The sequence below is a fragment of the Diorhabda carinulata genome, chromosome 11 (genome assembly GCF_026250575.1).
Source record: "Diorhabda carinulata isolate Delta chromosome 11, icDioCari1.1, whole genome shotgun sequence".
NCBI lineage: Eukaryota > Metazoa > Arthropoda > Insecta > Coleoptera > Chrysomelidae > Diorhabda > Diorhabda carinulata.
This window is the reverse complement of record NC_079470.1, coordinates 2,950,431-2,962,781: the sequence shown is the minus strand read 5'-3', so window position 1 is coordinate 2,962,781 and position 12,351 is coordinate 2,950,431. Positions and strand designations below refer to the sequence as shown.

At 31.7% G+C, this 12,351-nt stretch overlaps 1 protein-coding gene across 1 annotated transcript in view; it reads left to right on the top strand.

The window, feature by feature from the left end:
• Positions 1 to 10,711, top strand: part of LOC130899405 (O-acyltransferase like protein-like) — an 88,876-nt gene extending 78,165 nt beyond the window's left edge. Inside the window, exons 10-11 of the mRNA XM_057809329.1 lie at positions 4,983 to 5,172; positions 6,271 to 10,711. Coding sequence (XP_057665312.1) covers positions 4,983 to 5,172; positions 6,271 to 6,581 — 501 coding nt within the window. The 3' untranslated portion in view covers positions 6,582 to 10,711. The remainder of the gene's footprint in view (positions 1 to 4,982; positions 5,173 to 6,270) is intronic.
• Positions 10,712 to 12,351: the final 1,640 nt, after the last annotated feature.

Below are 12,351 nucleotides of genomic sequence, written 5' to 3'. Positions count from 1 at the left end.
TTCCATCATTTATTTCTTCAGATAAAACAAATGATCTTGACGAATGATTTTTGGAATCAGAAATTTTCACAACAATTATCACAATTTATCTTGAATGTCGTCGACAGTGATATTTACAAGATCGGATCTGCGGAGAGCGCCAGCCAGTGCAAAAATGGTTCTCACTTTAATTATCAGGTATACCTCATCGGGAGCTAGCATAACCCTGGATATATCTTCTTTGGTAGAAACTTGCGCTTTCTGTGCTCGAAAACCAATATTTTTTTGTTTAAGAAACGAAAGTGGATTTGGCAGATAACAGCTCGGAATTAGCTTCATTTGCAGCCTTCAAAATGGCTTCGGGAAGTTCTTCGTCGGTTGAATCCATTAATATTATTGTATCGGATTAGGTTTAATGTGGTTTAATTTAGAAGAAGATTGTACTTATTCGGTCACTTCCAAGACGTTTTGAACAACTTTGACGCTTTAGTAACAATTACACGCCTGGGTTGTCATAACAACTAATATCAAACCCAAGTGGTTTGATAGTTGTTTTGTGACACTAATTTGAAGAATGTACATGGTTATATAAAAAATATCTTTATCATTTTATATTTTCAAAAAATTTTATTTATTTATTTATAACAATAGTTATAACCTCCAAAGTGAAAAACTATCTAATAAGTTCAAAATTTGCATAATTTCAGTTTCCCGCACTAGTGACACTTTCAAAACTAAAATGCGTGCGGGAAAGTGGGTTAAAATGCACGGTCGTAGAAAAAACATTTTATACTTTGTCCAAACACTTTGTGTCATTACTTCATTGTTATCTTCATTTTATTCATGCCCATGTTCAGATACTCATGTAAAATAATAAAATAGTAAAATAATATATCTTCATTTTGTCCACTATCTACTTCAATTGCTCTTTGCGATGTTCCATCACGGTATTCCTATTTTATGACGCAACAACAATCATTACGGCATAAAAAGAGGCAATTAAAAATTCCGGAAAAAAAACTATTGAGGGAAAGTAGCTAAAAATTGGACAGTTGTCATTTGAAAGATGTTACTTCAAGGAAAAAAGAAGAATTGATATATTTGATCACATTTCCAAGTGATATAATATGGTAATGTACTCTGCCAACCTAGAATTTCTTGTACCGTTGATGATATTCAGTTTGAACACAATTATACTGTTCCTGAAGACGATAACGTCAGATGTGATTGTGAGTTAATTCTGCAAAATTGAGCTGCAAAAATATGATCTGCGATGAATTTAACAAGAATTCGTGAAACTAGACATGTACAAATTATTGAAAAACCAGATAGAAATTTTCACTTTACTGATGAAAAATTCGTTAGATGTGTTCGTACAGATTGAGGAAAATCCGCGTTTTGAGAGTTTTGTATAAGAAGAATACGACCCTTACAACATTCAGTTGGTTCAGGAGTTAAATGAAGATGATTCTGATAGAAGGCAACACTTCTGTGAATTGATGATGGACAGAATAAACGCAGATTTGCAGTTCATAAACAAAATAGTTTTTTCTGGTGAAGCAAAATTTCATTTCAACGGAACGGTTAACTAACAGAACTGTAGATATTGGAGCAGAGAAAACCCTCACCGAGTGTGTGAGACTCACATTCAATAAAGTTATTAGCCCTAATTCTTTGAAGACGCAGTTAATGGTGAGGTTTATCTAGATTTTTTGATCAACTTTTCAGTGCCTTAAGGCTTTTTCCTGATGTTAATAATCCAAATGAGATTGATTTATTCATTATCAATAAGACGAAGCTCCACCGCATTTTGTACGTTCAGTTAGAAATTATTTAAACGAGTTTTTTCCCAATAGGTGGACTCGAAAACGTAGAACGAACTAATGGCCGGCTAAATCCCATAATTTGACTCCTCTCGATTACCTTTTATCTGGTTATTTAATATCTAAAGTATATTTCAATAGACTAAAAAATATTACTGATTTGAAAGTTAGGATAACGGAAGAAATTAAGGAAATTACAGCTGAGGTGATACAAAATGTTTTACGAGAATTCCAAAATCACCTGGGTTATTGTGTTGATTGAATATTTAATTGAATTGTAAAGCACATTGAACAATGCATTCTAAATATTACGCAACATTATTATCTTCATTCTATGTGAAGTTTTGGGATAGAGACATTATTGAAATTTTACATTCAAAAATTCATTTCCTCAGTTATTATTGCACCAAATTAGAAAAATGACCTCCTTTCTTAATTAAAATTCTCAAGGGGTTGTTTATAATTCAGAAGAATTGCTGGAGGGGGATGATATATTCATACTTAAAGTTGTCAATTTAAAAATAAAAATCGACCTGTTTCAGGTTTTTTTTACATAGTACTTAATAAAGCTAAAATTGAATTTATTCCATACATATGCGGCGCATTGTATAGATGGACTATAATAGTAGCATCTACCATTAACCTTAGAGTACTAGACCTCTCTGCGAGTGTAGTGATTACCATACCGTTGTAAATGTTACTATAACTAATATTGAAAATATTTTTTCAGTTTAAAATAGTATAATGAGTTTTATTCGCTTAGACATGCAGATGTTAAATTGATATATTTATAGAGAAAAAAAATCAGTGTATTGTGCATATTGGTTTTTGAAGTCAATGCGATAATTAGTTGTCATTCTTCTTTTTTTACTAGGTCAATAAATGCAAGTACTACGCTTCATTTCTACTTGAGTTGGTGTATCTTCTGGCACATCTTTTACTTCAAAATAAAATAAATTTCTTGTGGTATTGGTCGCCTCAAAGAATTGCATTTTTTTATCACTTTCAACCCGAGCTTTATAAGTTCTTTACTCATTTCTAGCATAAAATAAAATAAAATTTCTGCGCGAAATTGGTTTGATATTTGGGTGATTCCATTATAACTGTGATATTCAATGTCCTGTATTGTTTTTTTGTACTAGTCATTAATTAATAATCAATTAATAAAAATTTTGTGTTAATTGAATAATTCTTAAGATATTTAAACATTATTTTTATACAATATAACTTGCCACTTAAAGAAAACTTATACTACATCACTTGAATGTCAGTACCGTGTCATGTCCATTCCTAGAATTTGCCGATAAATTATTAATTTTTTTTGTCGTAACAAATGATTTAAACTAATTACCTTATAAATTCTAATGTTTATGATCAAACTGAGGAAAATTGATGCACTTGTTGTTTAATATCTTAAGTTACCATGTCAGTACCGTGGATAAATGAGTCAGTACCGTGGAACTCGTGATACTTTGAAGTTGTAGTAAATTCCTCTTAGAGTTTTATTTTTACAGTAAAATAGATGAATAATATGCATAAAAAAGTTAGAAAAGTTAAATTTTAAAATCTTGAAATTTTGAATACAAAAAATCACAGTTAGAACGGAATCACCCATTTATCTTACGACTGTTGAAGCGTTTTGCTTTTGTCAAAACAAAACATTGATGTACTAATTTTACGATTTTTTGTATTCAACATTTCCGGAGGTATCTGCCTTTTGTTTTTCCTTATAGTGCCTTAAGATACGTACACTTTTTGTCCATGGTTATATTTCTGTTGGTACCACGAATAGTTGCTGTTAAATGTTTCAAATAGTAATTAGCTAAAGGCTAATGATGATAAATCTTCTTTCCTAAATATGGCTCGGCAATTATCGTATATTTTGTTGAGGAATCAGAAGTCATTACCCGCATCGGGCATTACTTAGACGGTTTGTTAGGAATATACATTCTAAATGCATATCGACGCAAGTATTCATCAATTGCTTTGCAAGTAAATATCAAACTATTCCAAATTTCTCTAACTAGCGCAAATGGATCGCTTTGTAATCTCTCTGTGCGAGTAAGTTTGTTGTCAAACCGTAAGCAATCTGGAAGAAATCGAAAACGAGAGCTACTCATTGTTACCCTGTACAAACTTCCCGAAAGATGTAATATATCTGTAAGAATCAATAAACCCAAAAGAGTCATTGAATCTTCTATTTTGTATTTGGCTGCTTTACCCGAAATATCTTAAATTCTTTTATTTTTTCAACTATCCCATTAATTATAAAATGCAAAAAAATTTAAGATGCAAAAGTTTCTTGGCTGCAACCTTTGGCACTAGGATAAAATGAATTATATTTCTTTTAGATACCCTTTTTGATTGTATTGGTGTTGTTGACCATTTATGCTAATTTTTACCCTTAATTTGTGTTTTGCCAGGTTGTATTATCATTTCTTGGGCGAGACAGTGGAATATTATCGACATCTCGATATCTCCATTCGACTCTACAATTTCATTATTTGAATCTTCATATTGAATAAGATTTGATCCAATATTATCGTCTTCTAAATTATTACTCCACTCAGAATCATTTATTGAATATCATCATCTCTACCATTCATTATTTTTCCTTTTTCGACTTCAGCCGCAATTTCTGCATCAGTAAGAAGTCGATTATCTCTATATTTTGATGTGGGTCTCACTTGGAAAATGAAAATATTATACTCCTGACGCCAAAATGCAAAAGAAACACTCACCTTTTACTAACAAAATTGAAAAAATAGTACACCAGACCGTCATAATATTTGTGACGAATAGTCAATAATAAATTGTGGAACCACAACAACATATAGTTTCCCGGGCGCAAAGAAGCTGCTTAAACCAAATAAATTACCGGGGAGAGGTAAAATTGTGCGCGCGTTCGTAGATATTATAATGGTCTGGTACTCTAGGATTGTTGATAAAATACCCAAACATCGTAGAAACTAGAGGATTAGTTTATTGTAAAGCTTACAAAAATGTCAAGAAACAGACCAATACGTAACTTAAAAAATTAAATGAATAAATAAAACCTTCAGAATCATGATTTTTTTTATTTTTGAGTGATAAGCAAATAATTCGTCCATCATTATCAAATTCTCCAATTTTTATGTCATAAGCTAGAAATATTTGGTTGAAATTTATGTATTTACACAGACTCAACTAAATGTCGGAAACACTATGGCACTCTTTACTTTCCTCGTTTCATTTTTTGGAGCAGCATTTATGGGAACCATAGATTACGTATACGATCCTAAGGATGCAGCATGGTATGCAGCAGTTTCGCCCATCTTATGGTGTTTCTCATTTGCTTGGGTAATATTCATATGGCAATTAGGATATAAAAGTAAGTTTCCACTAACATAATTGATATTCTAGTTAAAGATGATTGATTTGTGTTGCTTTATTTGGCTGTATCTTTGCTGCTACTCGTAAATTATCCAGCACTTATGCTGGACTTATCATTTTAACGTACAGTTAAAAGATAATTCATAATCGCAGTACCCCCGACAGAACTTAACATCCTTGTTAAAATCCTGAACTCACGACTGCGGAAGACATCCTTAGATAACGACTACATTTTCTTTTCCTGTCGCCAGGTATTGGAAAAACTATACATTCGATTAATTTTTCATTCTCCATTAAAATAGTCTTAATCTCTAGTAAAACAAATTGACAATTGACCTTTCTTGATATTTTATCTGTCATAATTGTCATTATCAATCGTTATTTATGTACTCATACAAGAATACATATTCGTCCTGTGTGTTAGCTTTAGTAGACCTATTGTTAATTTCGTTTAAAAAGCCGCCCGTTTTCCACCACAGAATACGCCGACATATTCTTTGTTTAATAATTCTGTAATGGTAATGGTAGAGTAAATTATTTGCGATAAAATGGCACTTTTCCTCGTGGAAAAACAGAACGACATATAAATGGAGCGCAGGAAGATGACATTATTGACGCTGTTACTATGAACCCTACAAAAAGTACTAGACAAGTAAGTCGAGAATTTGATGTTACTCAACCAAAAGTATGTAGAGTTTGTAGCCATATCATATTCAAATGGTTCAGCGACTTCATCTTGGAGATAAAATCCATAGAGTGGATTTTACAAGAGACTTGTTAAATATTTCCCGTAGTTTTCTCCAAAATGGGATTTTCTCATCTTATATCAACTTATGATCATGATTTTCGATGTGAATGATTGACTTGATTTTGATGTTTCATTATCTCTTTCTGTTTTACACACGATCACGAACGAAGACGCTACGACATTCAATCGCACATGACCAGATTTATATGGTGTAACATATTATAAAAAAAATTTAATTAACATTGTGATATGATGTTATCTTAGTGTCAAATCAATTTATTATTTCCATATAATACTAAAAGCTCACTTTATATACTTCAAATATTTAACTTTATTTTTAATTTTCAGTTGCTGCCGGATATTTATTTTCGAATAAATTATTCCTACTTTGGACTAAAATTTCGTATACGGTATACTTGACACAATTTCCAGTGTTTTTCTATAACGTTGGTACGACTCGATCTTCGAACGAAACGAATTTCTTCTGGTCAATATTGAATTTAAGGGAGTACGCTTGGGTGATAGGACTGTCTATCTTATTGTCGTTAACCATCGAAATACCTTTCCAAAATATTAGACACATTTATATTGGAAATAAAAATATGAAGAAACGAAGTGAAGACGTTCAAGTGACTGAAGAAAAAGTTAAAAGCATGTAATTTTGTGCGAACTTGCCTTTGTGTAAATATGTGCGTGAATATGTATGACTGCCATCTAAGACTTTGATAACGAATTAATGTTTAAGGTATAATCGTTTTTAAGTATTTTTTTTGATATAATGCAAATCATCGACCAAATAATTTCACTAAACTTGTTCTTAATTATTAATATAAATATGAATTATAATTATTTTAATTGACAATTATGATTAGATATTAAAATACTGATTCTTATTTTAGTATATTTCATGTAAGAAAATTTTTGGTTATTGGTATAAAACGTGAAAAAACTGGAGAAATAGTTTAAAGTACCTAGATTATGAACAGGTTTTTATCAATAGAACCGAAATTGATAACCGGCTATAAATAGATTACATAATAAATAATAAAAATTATAATTTAGAGAGTGTTCGAAATGTTGTCGACAATTAATCTATTGGCAGTAGTATAATCCTCTTTCTTCATTTTCTTTTTTTGTTTCGTATTCGAAGGTTTTCAGTAAATTTATTTCCTTCTTCCAAACAGCAAGATACCTTTAGTAAAAGCACAATTTCGGAGAGAGTGGTTTAAGGTTGCTATATCCAATGAAAAATGTTGATTTTATATTTGCATTCTTTATTACATTATCCTTTATAATTTTGACATAATATTGACTGAAAACTCTTTCATTAACTCGAAAATAACTTGCCTGGTGCTACCAATTCTGCTATAATTTAAATGTTTTCAATATAGTGCTTAGATAAATTCATACATTTTTGGAAAAATACTCAGCAAAATTATAATTCAGTAATTTTGCAATCTTCATCTTTTTTTTTCTCAGAATGGGAATAATAATACTTATTTCCCAATCTTCTGGTATCTTTTCGGCATTTACGCTCTACTGTATAATGCGGTAGTTAACTGCTCTCCCATATTTTCCTACATTTCAAAATACCCTCTGATTTTATTTCATTCTCTTATGTCTCATTTGTTCTCAGCCTATACTTCCTTTGTTCGTCTGTACACTCAATATAGTTTTGAAAATACGTTATCAATTTGTCTAGTATAACATTTTTTGGAGGAATGTTTCCATATTCATATTTGATTTATTCGAATATTTATTGCTAGTTTTGTGATTGTAGGTTTTCCATTGTTTCCCTTATTGTCATTTTTCTGCACTTATCGCTTGTGCTTTAGTCTTGTAACACCGAGTACACACCGTGCACCTAGGGTGTTACCCGATTCCTTCTATGTGTATCGTACTCAGTATCACTGATTACTGTATTTGGAGGAGGTTGTGTGTTCCCGGAACTTCTTTGATGGTGTTGAAACTAACATTAGTTACAAACCCAGTTGCTCCAATTATAATAGGTATCACTTTCGTTCAAGATTCCACATTCTCTGTGTTTTGATCTGCAGGTCCTTATATTTCAGAAATCAATATGCATTGTCTTTTTTTCTTATCCTGTATTATTAGTTTTCGCTTGTCATTATTATGCGAAAGACTTATGCACTATTCACGCACAGATTCTCTTGATGCGAGGTTGAGGGATGAATAATCCTTATCAGCCTTGGATATAATCCGGTGTAGAGTTGAGGTTTCTGGTTTCCTATGAAAGAATTCACGTAGCTTCATTAATTGTCAAGAGTGCAAATTAAGAAGGTCGATTAAGCCTCTTCCACCTATTACCTCGGGGTAATGTTGTTCTAATAGTGGAGGACTTCTGGTGGTGGTTGTTATTCTTCGTCATCATTGTTTCCTGCATTTAATTCGGATTTCATAAGTGACTTCACTCCTTTGGTGTTGAAATCCAAAGTATTTGTAGGTTTCTCCGTTTTCCATCGATATCTTCGTTGGGAAGTTGCACATTTCCGTTCATGACAATGCCTTTCTCGATATGTAGAGTTTGTACTTAGACAGTCCTAATAGTTAATATTTCTCTGATGTGGTCTCTCAAGCGTTTAGAGGGTTGTGCACAATTCTTGTACTCCGTTAAGGGTCCTAGTTCACTCCTAATGGTATTATAATTATTATTATTACCTAGTTGACCTTCAAAGCCTTTCCATGATTTTCTTTCAACCTCTCTTATTGAAAGTTTAACTTTGCTACATTCTACTTTACATTCTTGGTATCTATTGTTGTTTTTATCAAGTAGGTATCTTCCTTAAGTTCCTTTATTGTCTTATTTTTACATTCCAAGATGCTGTCTGTTTCAATGTTCTATTTATTTTTGTTATACCATATCTTGCCTGCTCTTTTTTTTTCAATTCTCGCTGTTCTTTCAATCTCAAGTGATTGTTATTATATAACAGATACTCTATTCTTTGTCTATATTCTTATAATACATTTTTATATGTAGTTCATGATTTCTTCGATGTTTCAATATTTCATTTCATAGTTTCATTTTTTTGACTTACATTCTAACATAATAGTACTCCATGAACGTGAACTCGAATGGCATAAGTAAACTTAGTTATAATGAAACATTGAACTATAAAAAAACCGGGTATTGCTGTTACCTACAGAAGAATTTATCAGTAAACTGGAAGTTTTAAACAGCGTATTTCATAGGTTAGTTTTTAGTAGATATTGATAATTGTTCAAAAAAAATTTAAAACAGATTTCGACAGCTTACCTCCTATAAGCTTAAGAAAGTTGTTTGTGTATCTATCAAAGTTCGAGGGCTTTTTAGACAAAAAAAAATTTCTAATTATAGGAAAATATACATACATATACGTTAACATAAGAACAATTGGACAAGATGAAGATCCAGACGTTTTAGTTTCTATAACTGATGAAGATATGTTTCCAAATACGTATGCTGTGAATAATTTGATTATGATGTTTTTCGTCAATATTCAACTAAGGTTTTATTGAGTTGGCATTGTTGTGAACCGTAATTTTTGTAAGCTCTTGCTGTTTTACCTTACTTTGGCCAATCGACTAGCCGCGATCGATCTATTTGTGTTATTGGTAATTTTTTTCCTTGATATTCAAACCAATCGCTATCATACCAGTGAACATTTTCGGATTTCCAGTGACTATTCATTATCATAAATAATCTGTTGATTTCAATATTTGGACCCCTTTTTGACATCAATTGTTTGAATAATCTGAGAGGACAAACGTTGCTGTTGTTATTTTTTATTAAAAACTTGCTTTCAGTACACATTTTTGAACCACCTTGGTTAGTCGATTTGTTACAGAACCATCATTGTTCAATTCGATACAAAAAAAGTCATTTAAGCAAACTGGAGCTTTCCCACATCGCCAAGCTAATTCTACCGCGGATATGTGATACATTTTCAGTTGCAGCTCTTCAGGGGTTTATCATTCCATAAATGTCTGATTACAAATTACATAGTATAGATTCGTGGCCAACTCGTACTTGTTGAAATACAACACGTTTTAATGGGTGAATAATAACTTGAATTTCTTCATAATTTTGCCTATTGGTTAGGTTCCACATGGTTTTGTTAATACTCTGTACCATGTTTTCTTGTCATGTTCACAGCCCAATCTTTTAAAATTAACGCCAATTCTTCCGCCGTCCGATTTGCATCTAATTGATACTTTCTATCATTGCAAAATTCCATAAATGCTTTCCATACAAATTTTTCACTGTATACAGTACTTTTTCGTATGTTTGGTTCTATGATTTCATTAATATCATCGTCGGTATACATCCAAATCGTGACATTTTGAAATATTAAATATTTAAAACGTCAATATACAGATAAATCAATATGTATTCATCGCAAAGTAAGCCCATGGGATCTGTTTTCAGGATAATGATGTACTGATTGGTTGTCTTTAATCGAGTTACTTCAAATAAATTGATTTCATTGGAACAAAAAAATTTTCAAGTTAATTACATTAACCCCATAGTAGAGGCGGACTAGTGACTCAAAAAAAAATTAAACGATAGAATCCGGGATAGAAAAAAAATTGGTACTAACAGAATAACAAAAAATAATCTTATAATTTGAAAATTTCTTGCAATCTTTACCTTTTCTGACGATCGAACAATACTGAAAATGACGTCAGAGTGGTCTATGAGGTTTTTGCATTAAATGTTTTATATCATAGTGAAATTATTTGGTCAACAAGAACATCACTTCAGTTATGATGTTATTATTTAAAAATTAAAACTTATAATAAATAATTTCGAATTTTTATTTCAAGTTTCCCTCGCTTTTCCTAGAATCATATTTAGAAAAAATAATTATCTTCAAATCATACCAGTACATTACTGTGCTTAAATACCTTAGACACATCTATATAATGGTTTTCATCAACTTATTCTTCACTTACCCAATATGAATTTGTGTTTATCAACCATTTTGTTTTGTTCACATACAATTGGCCATCCTGAAAGGTTTAGTAAAAAGTAGAATTTATGATTCACTAGCTTTTAACAAGAGCCAGTGCACTGGAATAGGAGAAGTTCAGGACGATTTTCAACGCCATGTCTGTTACTGGCTCACATACTTTTTGGTTGTTTTATTTTTAAATGTTTGTCAATTTGGATTCTGAAACTAAGTTGCAATCATACATCGAGAAAAAACCAAGATTATTGAATGAATACCGTCCATCTTGCAAAGGTGTATAAAATATTTGCAAAGGTGTTTGATATTGTTTGTTTATTAGCTATTTGCATTTTTGTTCATTTAAAAGTTATTATTTGTTGAGAATTGTGCTGTAGTGTTTACTTACTCAATATGAGTACACGAGTAAAGGCCTGCTGTGTACCAGGATGCACGAATAAAGGTCGATTTATATATAACAGTGGCGTGTCCGTTCCGTGTCAGTGCCATGTCCGGGTATTTTTGATGACATATTTATAAAATACCGAGTTGTGGCAGTGTCAGTGTCTCAAATCGTGTGTGATCAGTGACTGGGTCTGAGAATTTAGCTATGGTGGCTTGGATACAAGATCTCGCCGTATTGGCGTTATTACTAGACGAAGAGGAAAAGCGAAAGCAGAAAAGGCGTTAGCAAAGAAGATGGAGTGTTCCTCCTGTATGGAAAAAAAGATTGAGCGAAGGAGAATTCAGAAAATACAAAGAATTGGTGGACAATGAAACAAAATTACACGAAAATTCCCCCAGCGAAAATATCGCTTTGGATGAATTTCTGTCCTGGCACTGACGGGCCCCGTCCGGGAAAGGTTAGTGTATAAACAGTCTCATAATGATGTACACTGTTTTTTTTTTCTGTCCGGAAACTTTATAATACGGAACGGACACGGAACCGACACACAAGCAAGCGATAAGGTGAGAGTAATAATTTACTATTTATCAACATAAAAATATTTAAATTGAAATTAAGTTCATATCTATACGAGAATAACTCTTTTCTTCGTAACTTCATTAATTTGTATTTAGGAAATCATTTTGTTGAATGGTTAAACATGTTGAATAATTTTATCCTTATTTTACTTTTTTATAGACATTCCATTCCTACGAATGAAGACGTTTGCAGAATTTGGTTGCAAAGAATAAATAACCCCAAGTTAATGCTTGCAGATACAGTATTATCATCACATAGAATATGTGATATTCATTTTGAACCAATGGCAGGTTAAAAAAACTTTTACTGCCAACTACATTTACCTAGTAAGTACTTATATTTACTGTGACACTAAACCTCTTATGAATCATAGTGAAAAGTTATGCAGAGGAAAAGAATTTCTATTTCCTCCAATAGTCAATGTGCTAATTTATAAACCATGCAATAGTAGCTCAAAATATAAAGGATTAGATCTTGTCACTCCTTATGTGGCAGGAT